Source organism: Astyanax mexicanus, chromosome 20 (assembly GCF_023375975.1).
Source record: "Astyanax mexicanus isolate ESR-SI-001 chromosome 20, AstMex3_surface, whole genome shotgun sequence".
NCBI lineage: Eukaryota > Metazoa > Chordata > Actinopteri > Characiformes > Acestrorhamphidae > Astyanax > Astyanax mexicanus.
In genome coordinates this window covers 17827099-17846884 of record NC_064427.1, presented here as the reverse complement: position 1 = coordinate 17846884, position 19786 = coordinate 17827099, and the positions used below count along the sequence as shown (strand labels likewise).

The window sequence follows — 19786 nt, the reverse complement described above, 5'->3', positions numbered from 1 at the left end:
TCCACAAATTAAATTAAATAAATTTCCTACTTGTTACTAATTAATACATCAGTAATTGGGGAGGTAGTAGCTCTGTAACAATTGGGTAATAATATAATAATAATATTACGGCAGCAAATGGTATTTACACATCAATTAATTGACCATTTTGTATTTGTTACTAAATAACAAGTCAGTAATTGTAGAGGTAACAGATCAGTTACAAGTTATTAATGATATGTAAATATTATGACAACAAGTTGTATTTATCATTAATTCATTTTCAATTTTCTAGAAAACAAATCAGAAAAAGTATCTAATTAATTTGTAAAATTATAGAAACATTGTACTAACCTACTTATTACTTCTGGTTTCTCATGAATAATAAGTAAAATTTTAATGATAATTTGTAAAATATATTTAAAACCTTTTATTTACATAATAAATGATGTACACATTTTCTACTCTTGGTAACAATGGTAACAAATAGTACTTACCTTAAATGAATGAAAAGTTTCTAGTTCTTAGTGAGTACATTAGTATCTGGTAAAAAAAAAAATAAAATAAATATATATATATATATATATATATATATATATATATATATATATATATATATATATATATATATATATAGGGTAATTACTCAAAAAACAGTGCAGTAATTCTGCATCTAACATCTTTGTAATTAAATGACTTATTAGTGATCAGCCAATTTTGTACCAGTCACCATTAGTGTTTAGTCGTTTCCCCTAGGCTATCGTCCTCCGATTGCTTACTTCTAATCTATATTTGCTCATTTTAGGAGCATTTTATCCTCTTCAGTAACACAGATGCTGTGAAGTATCATAGAGAACTGTGATATATTGTGTGATATAGTGTGATATATATATATATATATATATATATATATATATATATATATTTTTTTTTTTTTACATTTTCTCCCAATTTATCTGGCCAACTGTCCCACCCATTCAAATTCAGCTGCTACTCAGCTGTACATCCCTCTATCACTAGTGATGCCCCAACACCAGGAGGGAAAAGAAGACTAGCACACGCCTCCTCCGATACATGTGTAGTCAGCATTGCAGAGTAGAATCACAGCGCTAACGCTCGGAGGAAAGCGCAGCGACTCGGTTCTGATACATCAGCTCACAGACGCAGGAAAGACGGCATCTACTGTACCGACCCAGAGAGAAACAGCAAGGCCAATTATACTCTCTCGGGGCTCTGGCAGCTAATGGCAAGCTGCATGACCGGGATCCGAACCAGCAATCTCCCAATCATATTGGTAGCATTTTAAACAGTAATTGACAGTGCAATTTTAATTGTAAGAGTGTAAAACCACACTGAGAGTATGTACGTTTGTTCTTCTGCAGATCTACGAGGTGTTCAGCGGGATCCGAGACTTGGGTGCCATTGCGCAAGTCCACGCTGAGAACGGAGACATCATCGCTGAGGTAAGAAAGAGTCCAGCGAACAGTTCAGCATCCCAGAATATCGTCCAACTCTCAGACACCATCAACACCATCAGCAGTAAACTGTTGGAGACTTCTAAGTCAAAACACACTCTGCGTAACGAGCGTTCAGACTTTATACTGGCAGCTCTAACCCAAGCAAAACTCCTTTATGATGTCGGGTAATTAATGAAATCACACTTCTGGCTGTGGATTGTTTAAACTTGTCATAGAGAAAAATGAAAAGGAGAACTGAGATTTATTACAGAAAATAACAATGTAATAATATTGCAATATAATAATGTGAGATTATTTTATTCACTATTGATAAGACAAGCATGTCCTTTTTAGATCTTTATGTCTCTGTTTCTCCTCATCGTCTCTTTGTTTCTCATTTCAGGAGCAGCGCAGGATCCTGGAGCTGGGCATCACTGGACCAGAGGGTCACGTCCTGAGCCGCCCAGAAGAGGTAATAGATCAGGATTAAAATCTTTCCTATCATAACGATCATGCAGTAGAGCTTCAGGGAGCTTCAAGCAAAACCATTTATTTATATATATATATATATATATATATATATATATATATATATATATATATATATATATATATATATATATATATATTGTGTTTTATATCATACACTGTATCTACTGATACATATATGCAAACAGTACAGATATGATATAAATCACCCATTAATTCCTTTCAGAAAACAACAGATAGCATTGGCAATTAGCTGTTAGACATCATGGCTAGTTTTGAAGTCATTGTGGGCTTCATAATAAAAGCCCCAGGGCAAAAAATATAAATTAAAAGGATGTATGCTAAAATAATGGCTGTATTGACTAAAATGTTGAATAACATTCAGTTTCTTTTATTTTAGTTGGTCTATATTATTTTATTTTGACTTTTTAAGTAAACTTTCAATAAAAATATGTTCAAATATCTAAATATAAAAATTGTTTTTATATTTGCGTGTTATTTTTAATCATTTTTGGCTGGGCTGGTAAATTTTTAATACAGAGCAGCACATTTCAGCGATTAATGGGAAAAATATCTTAAATAAAATTAAATTTATTAAGATGAATTATTCACAGAGCATGTAATTAATCATGTCTTTTTTGTCAGACTCAAATACAAAAATCTATTAGTGTATTATAATTTACTGTCATATAGAGCAGCTTTACAGCTCTCGTTAGCTCTGCATGCTGGATATGCCTCCAATGTTTCTGAATTAAACAATTCTGTGTAAAATAAAAATATTTCACACAGGGCTAGATTGGTTTAAATAGATTTTCTTCTTAATACAATAATACAATAACAATTATCATTAAAAAAGTGATTTTTTTAAATATTTACTCAGGTTATATTTGTCTGATAATAAAGTTTGCCTAATAATTGGGAACATATCAGTATGACAAAAAAGCAAAAACAAGAGTAGTAATCATTTTTCACCCCACTGTATCTTCTGTTCAGGTGGAGGCGGAGGCTGTGAACCGTTCTGTGACGGTGGCCAATCAGACCAACTGCCCTCTTTACATCACCAAGGTCATGAGCAAAAGCGCCTCTGATGTCATCGCTCAGGCCAGGAAGAAAGGTGAGAAACTTTACTTTTACTAGTGAAACATTATACCAGGGGAAAATTCTGTTGGGGATGAGTCTACCAAATGATTACTCTAATTTTTAAAACTATAAGGGGCGTCTAAAATCTTTTAATTTCCCAAAAAATCATCAGTGTGTCTTATAATCCAGTGTGCCTTTTGTATGAATTCTACCAGTCAGGTATTAAGGAGCAGTAAAGCCACTCCACTAAAGTACAGTGTTATAAGAGTGAGTTTTCAATGAAGTTTCTCCAGCACTAAGGCTGGGTGTAGCAGCATTAGCATTAGCCGCTAACCGCAGTGCTAACTCTGGATTACTGGAACACTCAGTCTAGCGCTATCGTGCATCAATTACGTCCCACTAGCGCTGCAGTTAGCGGATAATGCTAATGCTGCTGCACCCAGCATTAGTGCTGGAGAAACTTCACTGAAGACTCACCCTTAGACAAAATATTGAAAATCTAAGCTTACTGTAAACAAACAGAAGCACTTTAATCACCCAACTAAACAGTTTTCAGAAAAGAAATCTGTGCAGATCTTGGTCTTCCTTTTCTGGGGTGTTCCTGATGAGAGCCAGTTTCATCATAACATTTTTGATGAACTTTGCGACAACTGCACTTGAGGATACTTTCAAAGTTCTTACAATTTCTCTTAAAGTAAACATTTTTTAAAGTATTTTTTTTCTTTACTTAGTTGAATAGTTCTTGCCAAAATATGGATTAGAATTAATATTATTAATATATCTACAGTGCAGAAAAAATGAATTTATGTACTGTATATATTAAAAACTATTGCTGTTAATAAAGATGCATATACTGCCACTATTACATTGCTATTTTAAGTTGCTTTTCACCTCAAAGTAAAAAGGCACATTATTTGGCCACGCCCACATCTTTGGTTTCTTTTAAGCTGGTCACGTGGTTAACGGGAAAGTTGCGTGATTTTTGCTATATATATATAGTTAAAGCTTATACATTTTTTGGTAACACTTTACAAAAAGGGTCACAAATAACAGTAATTATGACAGTAATAAACATTGTTAAATAGTAATGTCTAAATTAATTATAAATTGGTACAGGATATTAAGAAATTAATAAAAAAAGCTTACAAGCTTAATTTAATGCTTCGTAATGTTATAAATAATAATAAATTAGTTAAATGGTTTTGTAATGGTTAAGAATGTCTTAACCAATGTCAAATAATAATTAGTTATTTGTCATTTGTAGCTCCGCCCCCTAGTTCCAGGTCTTTCCTGTCAGTGTCTGCGTGTATTTATAGTCCATGTGTTTCCGTTCTCCTTGTCAGATCTTGTACATTTTACGTCTGTTAGGTTGTAGGTTTTTCTTTGTTTTCTTAGTGTTTATTTGGATCTTTGTTTTGATTATGGTTTATTGTGTGTTTTGTACATAAAATCACTCGCATTTGCGTGCGCTCTCCTCTCCTTGCTCCTGCTGCCGCTCCTGACAAGTAAATATTGTTAATTAATGTACCCTTATTGTGAAGTTTTACCTATTTTTTTGCTTGTATTTAGCAAAATAAGATAAAATAAGATTGATGTCTAATATTTTTTAGAAATTTTAGCCTAGCATTAACCTACTTTAAACTAAAGAAGCACACACATACATTATTAAAGAAGCATATCTTGGAAGATGGACTATATCTGGGGTCAGAGATCAGTTGTGTTCATTAGATTATTTGGTACCACTTAAAATAAAGCTCTTTTATAAATGGTTTATAAATAGTTCGTAAAGGAGTTTATTAATGGTTAATAATGAAGTTGTAAATACTTTAAAAAACATTAATAAGCACTTAATAAACACATAAATAAAATGAACAACAGTAAAAATAACCATCTACACACATCTAATCATCATATTAAATAATATAGAATGCCAGTTTAGTAAATTAATGTTATTATAGTAAAGTATAGTAAATAAAGTTATTAACAGATATGTAACATAATGCTGACTGATGGAAAAAAAAACAAAGTAAGAATAGTATCTAGTAAGATCTGAGGTTTAACAGTATAAATGAATGTGGAATTACATTATCACAATTTGATACATGACAGCCACTAATTATAACCATTTATAACTATTAATAAACTCCTTTGTAAACAATTTATAAACTCTTTATAAAGAAGCCTTATTTTAAAGTGGTACCGATTCTTCTCTGCACTGTTGCTTTAAGTGGTGCAGTGGTGTGTTGTTGTGAGTTGTTGGTAAGTGAGGCTACATTTATGATCTGAGACTCGCTGAAGTCATTCTAAACATACAGCTCAGCGTGACTCAGCGGCGTTTGGCTGAACTCCATTAAATGACATTATACAGAGCTGCACTGCTGTTACTGTGGCTGATTATACGCTCGGAATAACACCGCGCCATTGGTCACTGCAGGAACCGTGGTCTACGGAGAGCCAATCACGGCCAGCGTCGGCACAGACGGCTCGCACTACTGGAGCAAGAACTGGGGCAAAGCCGCGGCTTACGTGACGTCCCCGCCCCTCAGCCCGGACCCCACCACGCCCGACTACCTCAACTCCCTGCTGTCCTGGTAAGAGCCTCCACAGCCCCAAATAAACCCAACCAGAGACCAGAGAGCCTGAAATAGAGGAGAGGAAACAACAGAAACTGTGGAGGAGGAGAGAGGAGAGGAGAGGAGGAGAGCTGGGTGGATCCTACACCCATCCCTAAATCCTTAAATACTGTTATATAAATATAAACATATAAAACTCACTAAAACTTCTTTACTGATCTGTTTATATAAACACACAGCCTCTTTTCACTTTCCCTCTGTATTTAGCCTCTCTATATCTATATATAATTATTTCTCTCTCTCTCTTTGTCTCTCTATCCATCAATCTTTATATCTATCTATTTATCAATCTATATGTACATTTGTCCTCCTATATCATTGTCTCTCTATTGATTTCTCTCTGTATCATATTCTCTCTTTCTCTCTCTTCTTTCTCTTTTTCTCCTTCTGTATTGTATTTTCTCCATCTCTCTCCCCACATCTCTCTCTTTCTCTCTCTGTCTCTCCACCTCGGTCATATTTTGTCTAACTCTCTTCCTCTCCTTTCATATCATATTTTCTCTATCTCGCAGATCTTTTTCTCTCTCCATCTCTGTCATATTCTCTCTATCTCTCTTTCTCCATCTATATCATATTCCCTCTCTCTTTCCATCTCTATCATATGTCTCTATCTCTCTTCCTCTCCTTCCCTATAATATTCTCCTTCTCTCTCTCCTATTGTATCATATTCTCTCTATTTCTCTTTCTCTTCTTATCCTATTCTCTCTCTCCATATGTATTATATTCTCTCTATCCCTCTCTCCTATTGTATCATATTCTCTCTATCTCTCTCCCCAATTGTATCATATTCGCTCTATCTATCTATCTATCTATCTATATATCTATCTATCTATCTATCTATCTAATCTTTCTATTACTTTCTTTCTACATCTCTATCATATTCTCCCTTTCTCTCTCTCTGTCTCTCCTCTCTCTCGCTCTCTCATTTATCATATTCTCACTATCTTTATTTCCCTCCTTCCCTATCATATTCTCTGTATCACTTATTCTCTTTCTCTCCTTCCCTATCATATTCTCTCTATCTCTCTCCATCTCTCTTATTCTCTGTATCGCTTTTTCTCTTCTTCCCTTTTATATTCTCTCTATTGCTCTTTGTCTTTTTCTCCTTCCTTATCATATTCTCTCTATTGCTCTTTCTCTTTCTCTCCTTCCATATTGTATTCTCTCTCTCTCTTTATCATATTATGTGTTTCTTGCTGTCATTTTTTCTTGATTTTTTTCTTCAGTTTTTATTTTCGTCTCTGTCATCTGTCTCTCTCTTTCTCTTTCTCTATTTTCAATTCATCTAACACTTATAAAACTATATTTTTAAAAGTAAAACTAAAATCTAAATACATAATCTGTTTTTTTATTATTAAAACATAATATTAAAAAATAAAATACATTTAATATTATTATTTTTTTAACAATAATTAAAAGAATAAACATAGAAGGAAGAATAATATATGTATGAATCCCTCTCTCTCTTTATTTGTGCAGTGGTGATCTGCAGGTGGTTGGCAGTGGGCACTGCACGTTTAACACTGCGCAGAGAGCCGTGGGTAAAGACGACTTCACCCTCATCCCTGAGGGAACCAACGGGGCGGAGGAGAGGATGTCCATCATCTGGGATAAATGTGTGGTGAGTGAAAAAGAGAGAGAGACAGAGAGAGAGAGCACTGCAGACACAAGACAGGGGGTGTAAAGATTACTTTTATTATATTTTTCCCTGTACGATTATTAGTAATTAATATTATATCCATAGTATATACTTACTATATACTATATATACTTGTATACACTATATAGTAAATTGTTTTGATCATTGTGTTGCATTTTCCCACTCTGAATACACACACACACACACACACACATGCACATATTATATTAAATTAATTATGTCCTTCCTCTGCTCTTCCCGTAGGTAACTGGTAAAATGGATGAGAACCAGTTTGTGGCCGTCACCAGCACAAACGCAGCTAAGATCTTTAACCTGTACCCCCGTAAGGGCCGAATCGCTGTGGGCTCAGACGCAGACCTGGTGCTGTGGGACCCCGACGTCACCAAAATCATCTCCGCCAAGAGCCACAACTCCGTGAGTGCAGCAAAAACACACAAAAACACCTGGTTTCTATAGAGCATTTGGATCTTATAGAACATCTGGATCCTATAGAACATCAAGATCCTATAGAACATTTGCTTCCTATAGAACGCCTAGATTCTACAGAATGCATAGATTGTAAATGACATCTGGTTTTTATAGAATGCCTTTATCCTATAGAACACTTGGTCCGTACATAATGCCTTTTTCTACGGAATTCCTGGTTCCTACAGAACACCTGGTGGTTCCTATAGTATGCCTGGTTCCTATAGAATATCTGTGTCCTACAGATAGCAAGGTTGTTCCTACAGAACACCTAGTTATTACAGAATCTCTGGTTACTATAGAACGTCTTGTGACTACAGAAAGTCTGGTTCCTACAGAACACCTGTTCTTAGAGAACGTATGGTTCCCACAGGTTGCCTGAATCCTATAGAAAACCTGGTTATTACAGAATTTCTGTTCCTATGGAACGCCTGTTCCTGTAAAACATCTGGTTCCTACAGAACATCTGGTTCCTGAAGAACATCTGGATCCTATAGAACGTCTGGTTTCTACAGGATGCCTGGTTCCTACAGACCACCTGGTTCCTACAGAATGCCTGTTCCTAAAGAACATCTTGATCCTATAGATCATCTGGTTCCTACAGAACATCTGGTTCCTATAGAACGGTTGGTTCCTATAAAACTTCTGGATCCTATAGAATGTCTGGATCCTATAGAACATATGCATCCTATAGAATGTCTAGATCTTATAGAACGTATGGTTCCTACAGGACATCTGGTTCCTACAGAACTTCTGGTGCCTGGTTCCTATAGAACGCCTGGTTGCTAATGAAAGTCTGGATCCTACAGAACTTCTGGTTCCTTTAGAACATCTGGTTCCTACAGAAAGTCTGGTTTCTATATAACACCTGGTTCCTACAGAATGCCTGGTTCCTATATAACACCTGGTTCCTACAGGATGCCTGGTTCCTATAGAAAACCAGGTTCCTACAGGATGCCTGGTTCCTATAGAACACCTGGTTTCTAATGAAAGTCTGGATCCTACAGAACTTCTGGTTTCTATATAACACCTGGTTCCTACAGGATGCCTGGTTCCTATATAACACCTGGTTCCTACAGGATGCCTGGTTCCTATATAACACCTGGTTCCTACAGGATGCCTGGTTCCTATATAACACCTGGTTCCTACAGGATGCCTGGTTCCTATATAACACCTGGTTCCTACAGGATGCCTGGTTCCTGTAGAACACCTGGTTCCTACAGAATGCCTTGTTTTTATAGAACGTCTGGTTCCTATAGAACATCTGGTTCTCCCTCAGCCCCAGAGGAGAACCGTTTCTGCTAACAGGAGGATATTCTATAGAGTTGTGTAGAAACACAGTGTACTGGTATTTAATAACGTCATCAATTTTACACCCTAATAAGGCATCCCTCTGCTGACTGGTGGCCAGAGCCGTCTTTTTATGGAGGGGGTTTTGTTGGTGAACGGAGATGATTGGTCGTGTTGTTCACCAGGGCTTGGGTGTGGGGCTCTGACTCATGGGAGTGATGTCATCGTTCAAGGCTGCCTGAGTGTTGGATCATAACTCTGCTGATTGTTAGCAGCTATAACTGGTTATGTGTGCTGGCTGTGTGTACTGTGTGTGTGTGTGTTTCTATGTATGTGTGTGTGAGAGAGAGAATGTTCGTTTTCATATATTTTTTTAAAACACTTTATAATAAGTGTCTGTAATAACTGTGTAGTTACACATTAACAACCATGTAATAACAGTGTAGCTACTGGTGAAGAACACATTAGTACAGATTAAGTACAGTTATAAAGATTACATAATTAGTTACACATGTGTATAAAGGTCAGTTAGACAAAGCAGAATATATTCTTTCCATCTTCCTGTAATGAAATCTGAATAATGCTTTATTTAGAACTGTTAAAAATATATAATTTTATACACAATTTATAAAACAGGTGTCCCAATACTTTTTTTTACTACTTTTGTCATTTAACCAGAGTTTACTCAAAACCATTAAAATGAGTTTCTTTGATTTTGCCAAATTAAAAAAACCTCCGGAATGTAATCAAGAGGAAGATGGATGATCACAAGCCATCAAACCAATCTAAAATGCTTGAAATTTCACTGCTTAAAGTTATCCAAAAGCAGTGTGTAAGACTGGCGGAGGAGAACATGATGCCAAGATGCATGAAAAAAAAAACTGTGATTAAAAACCAGGGTTATTCCACCTAATATTGATTTCTGAACTCTGAAAATGTTATGAATATGAACTTGTTTTCTTTGCATTATTTAAGGTCTAAAAAAGCTCTGCATCTTTTTTCTTCAAATAAATGCTCTAAATTGTGATATTTTTATTTGGAATTTGGGAGAAATGTTGTCTGTAGTTTATAGAATAAAACCACAATGTTCATTTTACTCAAACATAAACATATTAATAGCAAAATCACCCCTGAATCTTTATATTTTATGAAATGATATTGCGTGGACGCTAGGTTGGACAGGATGAGCTGCTTCCACATAATATCACATCATAAAGTGTTCAGACGGAAAAATAAAGATTACACTCTGAGCCGCGGAGCTCGGTGTAGGATCCCTTCAGGAAGCGGCTTTAGAGAAATTGCTAGTTTCAAATAACCAACAAAACCGCTCACGCCTGTTTAACAGTGAACAAGATGATATGATGATGTCATATTTCCCTTTATACTCTATAAAGCTCCCAAAAGCCCAGCTGTCTGCCCTCTGAGCTCATTTTAGTGAATGTTCTACACGTTTAAACACATTCTCCGGTTTCTTTGATCACATCAAATCAGCCAGTTAACCAAAATCGTTAAAATACAATATATTCTCAATAGACTCTGAAGTGTTGGGACAAGTGAACGCAGTTCACTGCAGTAGCCATGGTGCCATGGAACCTCTGCTCCAGAGGTTCCATGTTTCTATTGGCAAGCCACATATGTATAGGTGTGTGTGTGTGTGTGTACATTTGCACGTCTGTGTCAGCAATGGGTGCAACTTAAAGTGGCTCTGAATGGAGCATTCATTAAGAAGGGGTGTCCAGAAATGTTTGTGTGTATATATATATATATATATATATATATATATATATATATATGTGTGTGTGTGTGTGTGTGTATTGTAAGTTACTCTGGGATATAACCTGTATTTAGTGAATATATAGTAACTGTAGTAACTGATAATTTCTCTTAAAATATACACAAATTAACAGCCATAACATTACAGTTTTTTTTCTAATTGTAAACACACTGAGGGTATAACCTCAAATCTCCGACACTCTTTCTGCACTTTTTTTTTGTTTTTTTTACACATTTTGGAGTTCAAAACAACACTTTTTAATTTATATATATATATTTTTGTTCACATTTTTAAATGCACTGAAAACTGTTCACTGCATAAGAGACAACAATCTAATTGAAAGTTCTAAAGTCACATTATCATATCAAAACACATGTTTGCCATTTAACATGAGCTAATTGTCTAGTATACAGCTCTAGAAAAAAATAAGTAACCACTTGAAAAAATTATGAGTTTCTTTGATTTTATCAAATTAAAAATCCCTGGAATATAATCAAGAGGAAGATGGATGATCACAAACCATCAAACCAATGAAGCTGAACTGCTTGAATTTGTGCACCAGGAGTAAAGGCATTAAGTTATCCAAAAGCAGTGTGTAAGACTGGTGGAGGAGAACATGATTTTAACTGTGATTAAAACCAGGGTTATTCCACCAAATATTGATTTTTGAGTTTATAAAGCTTGAACTTGTTTTCTTTGCATTATTTGAGGTCTAAAAGTTATGCATCTTTTTTTGTTATTTCAGCCATTTCTCAATTTCTGCAAATAAATGCTCTAAATGGCAATATTTTTATTTGGAATTTGTGAGAAATGTTGTCTGTAGTTTATAGAATAAAACAACAATGTTCATTTTACTCAAACATAAACCTAAAAATAGCAAAATCAGAGAAACTGGTTCAGAAACTGAAGTGATCTCTTACCTTTTTCCAGAGCTGTACAGTAGCTTTTCTTTTCCAGTATTGTGTAGGTATTGTCAGTTGCCTGTTAAGCTGACTGCATTAATTAGAAGGTATGTTTTTAATGTAACTGGGCTGCAGTTAATGATGGTGTGTGGTGTGCAGGCGGTGGAGTATAATATCTTTGAGGGGATGGAGGTGCGCGGGGCGCCGCTGGTGGTGATCAGCCAGGGTAAGATCGTGCTGGAGGAGGGAACCCTCCACACCACAGAGGGCTCAGGACGCTACGTACCGCGGAAACCCTTCCCCGACTACGTCTACAAGAGGATAAAGGCCCGCAGCAGGGTAACGACAACATGCACCTTTTAAACGCTTCATTTTAAACTAGTTATACAGTATCAGTCTAAAGTTCTTAATCAATGTTTTTTTTTGCTTTATTTCTTAATTTAATTAATTTTCTAGATAGTAAAATATTATTAAAGACATGAAAACAATTAAGGGACACATATAGAATTTCATAGTAAACGGTAAAAAAGTGCTATTCCTCCACATTAATCCCATGATCTAAACCTGATAATCTGAGATGGTGATTTGAGGTGATATAACTGAGTCTGCAGATCTGTCCTCAAAGACTAAATAAAATAAAATATATAGCTTTAATGTCTTTAGTATCAAACACATTGAATGAGAAACCTTTAAATGGTACTGTATGTAATTTAGTTCAATTTTTATTAAATAATTAATTTTAATTTCTTTAGAAACACTTTTTACATAAACATTTCTAGGATATTAAGGATATTCATTTGTAACAGAATATGATTATATACCTTTCTTCTTTAGAAGCCCTATAAATCTGTAGATGCATAAGTGTTTAACTCATGACATAAAATATCCTTAATGTCACCATTATATTATTCCGGCATGGCTGCACATAACTCTGGACAAATACTTGATTAATAAATAAAGCCAATTGCAAAAGAGAAGTCAAAACAAGCCAGTTTAATACCAGTAAACAGCAATAATTGGGGAGCAAGCATACCATATTTAAGATACAGTTCAGAGGTCATACACAGGCAGGAGATATCAGGCAGAAATTGAGGTGAATGGTTAAAAAAAAAGGTAAACAAGTTATAAATGGGAGGGTAACACAGGCTACATAAACACTGTGTGTGTGTATATATATATATATATATATATATGGTGGAAAACAGGTGTGTTCAATATTCCAGTGATTGACTTCCTGGTGGTGATATATGCAGTGACGTGTGAAAGAGTGAAGTCAGTGTGTGGTGCATTCTGGGTACCGTAGTTTGGGACCAGGGGTGACATATTTATTGTAATAAATATGCAAAAATCTGGGATATAGATACTTTTAAAAAAACAAATGTTTTCACAAGCTGTTTATATTATTTTTTTATCAATCACTTAATATTGGGATCTCTTTGAGAAAAAGAATCAGAAATTACAGCATTTGATTACAGAATCTGAATCTTTTTTAAGTCTATATTTTAGAGATGCATACATTTGCATTGCATTACAGAATTATTGAACTAATGATTTTTTTTTTTTTTGGTCATTTATTTTGATCAGCTTTAGCTTTAGATATGAAAAAGAATGCACTGTATTGTGTTGTCTTCAGTAATCATATGTTTTTATGTATTTCTCTCTGTGTTCTCCAGCTGGCTGAGTTGAGGGGGGTCCCGCGGGGTCTTTATGACGGGCCGGTCTGTGAGGTATCTGTGACCCCTAAGGCTGTAACACCTGCTTCTTCTGCCAAAACATCTCCAGCCAAGCAGGCCTCTCAGCCCGTCCGCAACCTGCACCAGTCTGGCTTCAGCCTGTCCGGTGAGTTCTGGAGTTAAAACTGTTAAAACACTGCATACTAGCCCCACAAGGTGTACTTTTCCCATCGTTACGATAGCAAAGACATACTAACACGCCCTCTAAATCAAGCTGGACGGTGCACGGTTAATAGCTTGCCAATAGATCAGTAAAAAAAAATAGCTTAGTCCATGTAGAAAAGTCTGTATAGTGTCTGTGTGTACATTACTTTTTTGGAGGTTGTATTGTACTTTGCAGCATTTTAAAAATGGTTGTATGCCTGTAAACTAGTTTATCCACTTGTAGACACATATAGACATTAAATGTGGCTCAACCAGTCAGATATATAATTATGTATCAAAAGCCCTATTTGGACGGGATTAGTTTCTTAGGCAGTTCTGGGGTAATTTTCTCTTTTATGGGGGTTTTTATCCTCTGTGATTTTCTTCCCGTCCAGAACATCCATGTATGTGCTTTTCTCAGACCTCATCCTCTGAGAAAATTACAGGCTGAATTATCTACTGTTTTTCTCTGAACTCCTTGGTCCTCCAGTAATTTTAGTCCCGTCCTGATGCACATCTCTGAGTTTCGTCTCCTCGGGTTTAATGAAATTGCTATTTGTCCACCGCCGCACACCTTAATTACGCTTTTCCATGGAGATCCACATTAAAAACACAACAGCGAGTGGAAATGGAGGAGCTACTGAACGCGATAATGTCATGTGACTGAGAAAAAAAGCCTAAAAACTCTCTGGTTTTCATAGACGTCCCCCTGAGAAACTAATCCTTATGATTAATATCCTAATTATAGGGCTTATGGCGTGTAAGCGTTTTTTTACACTGTTTTTTTTTAACTCTCAGGTGCTCAAGTTGACGACAACATCCCGCGCCGCAACACTCAGCGCATCGTGGCGCCCCCTGGTGGCAGAGCTAACATCACCAGCCTGGGCTAGACCTGTGGTCCGTCTGCAGGAGATTCGGGGGCAGCAGGGCGAGGGACGCCCGCGAGTGGAGACGAGTTATTCACACCACGCCTTGAGCCGAACCGTCTCGAGTGCCTCAGACTCTCCACTCCCCAAAACCCTGTCAACCCCGTAACATCTCTCTACCGCCATCCACATCCCCCCCTCTCTCCTCCCCCTATTCCCCTCCACCCAAACCCGCACCCTCCCATAGAGGAGAAATCTAGAGAAAAAAAACGAAGTATTTGCCTCATGTGAAGATAAAAAGGAAAGAAAATTAACACTCCATGTTTGAGCACCTCTGATTGTATGATTTAGTGTTTTTATACTGTACTTTCTACCTACCATGTGTCATTGTGTCATTTTATTATTTTTATATTTAACTTTTTTTTGTTTTTTGTCTTTTGGTTTTTATGTTTGGAGGGGTCCAGTTAGATTAGGCAGAGCTGTTATTGTTTTTCTTAATTTAACACGGTTAACTGGGGTAAAAGGAGAGTCCTAGGTTTGAGCACTTCCAGTGGCCTGAACATTGTCTTGTGTCGTTGTGTGTTTATGAGTGAGTGTTTATGAGTGAGTGTTTATAAATGAGTGTCGAAAAGGAAAAAAAGGAGTCAATCTGAATATTCATAGGGAAATTAGCCAATAGCCCTCACACTGTGGCTTGAGGATCGCAAATTTGAGATAGTTGAACACTGTGTTCTGCTTCGGCATCAGCAGCCAGAGTCAGAGAGAGAGAATGCACAATTAGCTGTCACAGGCGTCTGTTGGTTGTTTGTTGGTTGATATATCAGAGCTAGTAATAATTGAAATGGCTTTCTAAAAATACTGCAGTGATTCTAGTAACAATTGCCTTGGCTTTCTAGTAATACTGCAGTGATTCTAAAAATAATTGAATTGTCTTTCTAGAAATACTGCAGTGATTCTAGTTACAATTGCCTTGGCTTTCTAGTAATACTGCAGTGATTCTAAAAATAATTGCATTGTCTTTCTAGAAATACTGCAGTGATTCTAAAAATAATTGCATTGTCTTTCTAGAAATACTGCAGTGATTCTAGTAATGATTGCATTGCTTTTTAGTAATACTGCAGTAATTCTAGTTATGATTGTGTTGTCTTTCTAGTAATACTGCATTGATTCTAGTAATGATTGCACTGGCTAATTCTAATAATGATTTCATTGTCTTTCTATTAATACTGCAGTGATTCTAGTAATAATTTAATTTGCTTTCTAGTAATACTGCAGTGATTTAATAATTATTTCATTAGCTTTCTAGTAATACTGCAGTGGTTCTAGTAATGATTTCATTGTCTTTCTAGTAATACTGCAGTGATTCTAGTAATAATTGAATTGTATTTCTATTAATACTGCAGTGATTCTAGTAATTTCATTGGCTTTCTAGTAATGCTGCAGTGATTCTAGTAATAATTGCATTGACTTTCTAGTAATACTGCAGAGATTCTAGTAACAATTGCATTGACTTTCTAGTACTACTGCAGTGATTCTAGTAACAATTGCATTGGCTTTCTAGAAATACTGCAGTGATAATAGTAATAATTGCATTGGCTTTCTAGTAATACTGCAGTGATTCTAGTAATAATTGCATTGGCTTTCTAATAATACTGCAGTGATTCTAGTAATAACTGAATTGGCTTTCTAGCAATACTGCAGTGAAGTTGTTGTCCTGTCAAGGTGTGTTATAAAGGCTGTAGTGAGAGAGTTAGACACAGTGGCTGGCGACTCTGCAGCACAGGAAAAGGAAGTTAGGAAGGTGAAGGTGGGAGGAGATACAGAAATGAAGGACGAATGGGCTTTGATGTGTCCCACAGGAAGTAGGGAGGTGAGAAGAGGAAGTGCGTGGCTTCTGCCACTCCTGTAAAATCAGCAGCGATTAGAGTCAGTGTTGGTGTGTTTTGGGCTTTAATGGCTTCAGTACGTTGTAAATCCAGATGTTCAGGTTTTAAACACATTTCTTGTAACATGTTTTAGATGCATCACAGTATAATAAGGATATGTTCAATGATATGTGGCTTATTTTGTCTTGTTTCTGCAAGTAAAAGTTTAATTTCTAATAGAAAAATTGATTTACTTGTGAAATTCTGTTTTTGAATCTATACAAAAAAAGGATTTTTTAAATTTTAAATCTCAAAAAAGTATTACAATCAGTAGAAATTACTAATTAAAACTAATGCATCAACACCTTCATCAGATGGGTAATTCTTATTTTTTGATATTAGGAATGAAATGTGTGCCAAAAAGTACCTTTTACTTGTAAAAAAATGTTTTTTTTTTATATAAGGAATGGACTTTTACTTGTTTTTACTAGCAGAAAATTTTAACTATAATGTGTAAAACAAACTTGAAGTTAAATTGGTAAAATGTCTGATATTAATACAAATAGGATTAAAAGCTAAAACCATTTACAGAAGTGTTACAGACGTTTTTAAAACCTAAATGTTTGCATATACAATGTATAAGTACTGCCTGCCTGTGTCTAATGCAAAGATGACCGCGCTATTGGTGAATATGAATATAAATATGGATAAGGCATGTTTACGCTGAAGAAAACGGGTGAATGAGTGTCTCTCGTCTTTTATGTTTTTACACTAACCCTAGCTTTATGCTTGTGCCTAAATTCACAGAAGTGTACTGATCATTTTTTAGTCCATTTTAATTTTTTGTATTATTGATTTTTTTTTGTTATTATTATTATTGCTGAAAAAAGGCTATAGATGTAAAATAGCCGAAGTAAACCGATGCAAAGGTGCCAGATTCTTCTCCCCGACCCCTTTTCACAGTGCTCTCGCTTGAGATTCTATTGCAGTGCCATTGTCAGCGGGGGTGGGGGGGGTGGGGGGGGGGTGGGGGGTGTAGTGTCGATGTTAGTGATGTAGTGCAATGATGATATGATATGTAATCAATGTGATCGCACTGATTTGAACTGAATAAAATAAGGGACTTATTGAAATGCTTGTTGATTAACTTAAGGAGCTCCTGGGTGAAATACTCACGTGTCGCTGAGCAGTTTTCTGGATTCAGATTTATTGATCTAGATGTATCGTTTTGAGTGGGTGATATACTGAAGGTCTAGAAAGTAAGAATCCACCCCAGGATTTTGTTTCAACCTGAGTGGCAGCAGACCCAACCAGAGCTGCAACAGACCCAAACTGAGTGGCAGCAGAGCCATCTTGAACCATCAGATCTGCCTTGGTAACAGCAGAGCCAAGCTGAAGCACAGTAGATTCACTTGGGTGGCAACAGAACTTGCTGAAGCAAAGCAGCTCAGACAGCAGCAGAGTTGACCTGAGTGGCAGCAGATCTTTTCAGGCAGCAGTAGAGCCAAGCTGAGCTGTAGTAGAGTTACTCAGGTGTCAGCACAACCAACTTGAGCAGCAGCAGAGCTGCCTAGGAGGCAACAGAGCCATCTTGAGCTGCTGTAGAGTCACTCAGGTGGCAGCAAAACCGACTTGAGTGGCAGCAGGGACAAGCTGAGCTGTAGCAAAGATACCTAGGTAGAAGCAGATACAACATAAGCTGCAGCAGAGCTGCTCAGGTAGTAGCAGAGTTAACAGAGTGGCAGCAGAGCTGTCTAGGAGGCAGCTAAGCTGACTTGAGCCGCTCAGGCAGCAGCAGAGTTGAATTAGGCAGCAGCAGAGCCAAGTTGAGCTGCTCAAGAACTGCCCAGACATCAACAAAGTCAAGCTAAGCTGCTCAAATCTTGCCCAGACAACAGCAGAACCAAGTTGAGCTGCTCTAGAACTACCCAGGAAGCAGCAGAGCCAAGCTGAGCTGCTCTAGAACTGCCCAGACATTAACAGAGCCAAGCTGAGCTGCTCTAGAACTGCCCAGACATTAACAGAGCCAAGCTGAGCTGCAGCAGAGCCGCTCAGGCAGAAGCAAAGTTGACCTGATTGCATATCTGCTCAAGCTGAGCTGTAGTAGAGTTACTCAGGTGGAAGCAGAACCAACTTGAGCTGCAGTAGAGCTGCCTAGTCGCTAGTCGGCTTTAGTCGCTTAGGCAGAGTTTACCTGGGTGGCAGCAGAGCCACTTAGGCAGCAGCAGAGCCAAGCTGAGCTGCTCTAGAACTGCCCGTACATCAACAGAACCAAGCTGAGCTGCTCTGGATCTGCCCAAACATAAACACAGCTTAGCTGACCTGCTATAGAACAGCCCAGACATCAACAGAGCCAAGCTGAGCTGCTCTAGAACTGCCCAGGAAGCAGCAGAGCCAAGCTGAGCTGCTCTAGAACTGCCCAGACATCAACAGAACCAAGCTGAGCTGCTCTGGATCTGCCCAAACATAAACACAGCCAAGCTGAGCTGCTATAGAACAGCCCAGACATCAACAGAGCCAAGCTGGGCTGCTCTAGAACTGCACAGGAAGCAGCAGAGCCAAGCTGAGCTGCTCTAGAACTGCCCAGACATCAACAGAACCAAGCTGAGCTGCTCTGGATCTGCCCAAACATAAACACAGCCAAGCTGAGCTGCTCTAGAACTGCCCAGACATCCACAGAACCAAGCTGGGCTGCTCTAGAACTGCACAGGAAGCAGCAGAGCCAAGCTGAGCTGCTCTAGAACTGCCCAGACATAAACAGAACCAAGCTGAGCTGCTCTAGAACTGCCCAGACATAAACAGAACCAAGCTGAGCTGCTCTAGAACTGCCCAGACATAAACAGAACCAAGCTGAGCTTCTATAGAACTGCCCAGACATCAACAGAGCCAGGCTGAGCTGCTCTAGAACTTCTCACAAATCAGCAGAGCCAAGCTGAGCTGCTCTAAGACCTCTCAGGCAACAGCAGAGCCGCTCATGCAGCAGCAGAACCAACATTAGGTGCAGTAGAGCCATCCAGAGCTGCAACAGAGCTGCACAGGCATTTTTATTTTCTGGACCTAAATGACCTATCACTGAAATAAAATGTATTACAACAGCACAGCATCTCCTAACCTGGGCTGATGTAATATATTTTCTTTATATGTGATCTATTACACATTTAAATCACCCGTATTTAACACATTGTGGGGACTGCTTCAGTGTGGAGTTCCTGAAGGGCTGAACTAATTGGTTATGATGAGAGTGGACCGTGTATGATGTATAGTGTAGTTGTAGTGTAGTGAAAATCGTCTCACGCTGGATCAAGTGTGCCTCTCTGTAAGTCTCTGATGGAACCTGAGCGACCCTGGTGGACCAAGGCTCAAATCTGCACTTTTATGTTGTTTTTTTTTTATTATTATTATTTTTCGTGCAGTCTGGTTCTCATTTAATAAACCCATCCTACAGCTAA

At 37.3% G+C, this 19786-nt stretch overlaps 1 protein-coding gene across 3 annotated transcripts in view; it reads left to right on the top strand.

The window, feature by feature from the left end:
- The window catches only part of dpysl2b (dihydropyrimidinase like 2b), a 64547-nt gene extending 44761 nt beyond the window's left edge, over positions 1-19786 (top strand). For 2 of the 3 annotated variants that reach the window (XM_022685303.2, XM_022685304.2), the window contains 9 exons: positions 1362-1442; positions 1840-1908; positions 2919-3039; positions 5440-5596; positions 7118-7259; positions 7542-7712; positions 11889-12068; positions 13403-13568; positions 14405-19786. In XM_022685303.2, the coding sequence (XP_022541024.1) occupies positions 1362-1442; positions 1840-1908; positions 2919-3039; positions 5440-5596; positions 7118-7259; positions 7542-7712; positions 11889-12068; positions 13403-13568; positions 14405-14496 (1179 nt within the window). In that variant the 3' untranslated portion in view covers positions 14497-19786. The remainder of the gene's footprint in view (positions 1-1361; positions 1443-1839; positions 1909-2918; positions 3040-5439; positions 5597-7117; positions 7260-7541; positions 7713-11888; positions 12069-13402; positions 13569-14404) is intronic. The other variant, XR_007427427.1, reaches the window with a different exon arrangement.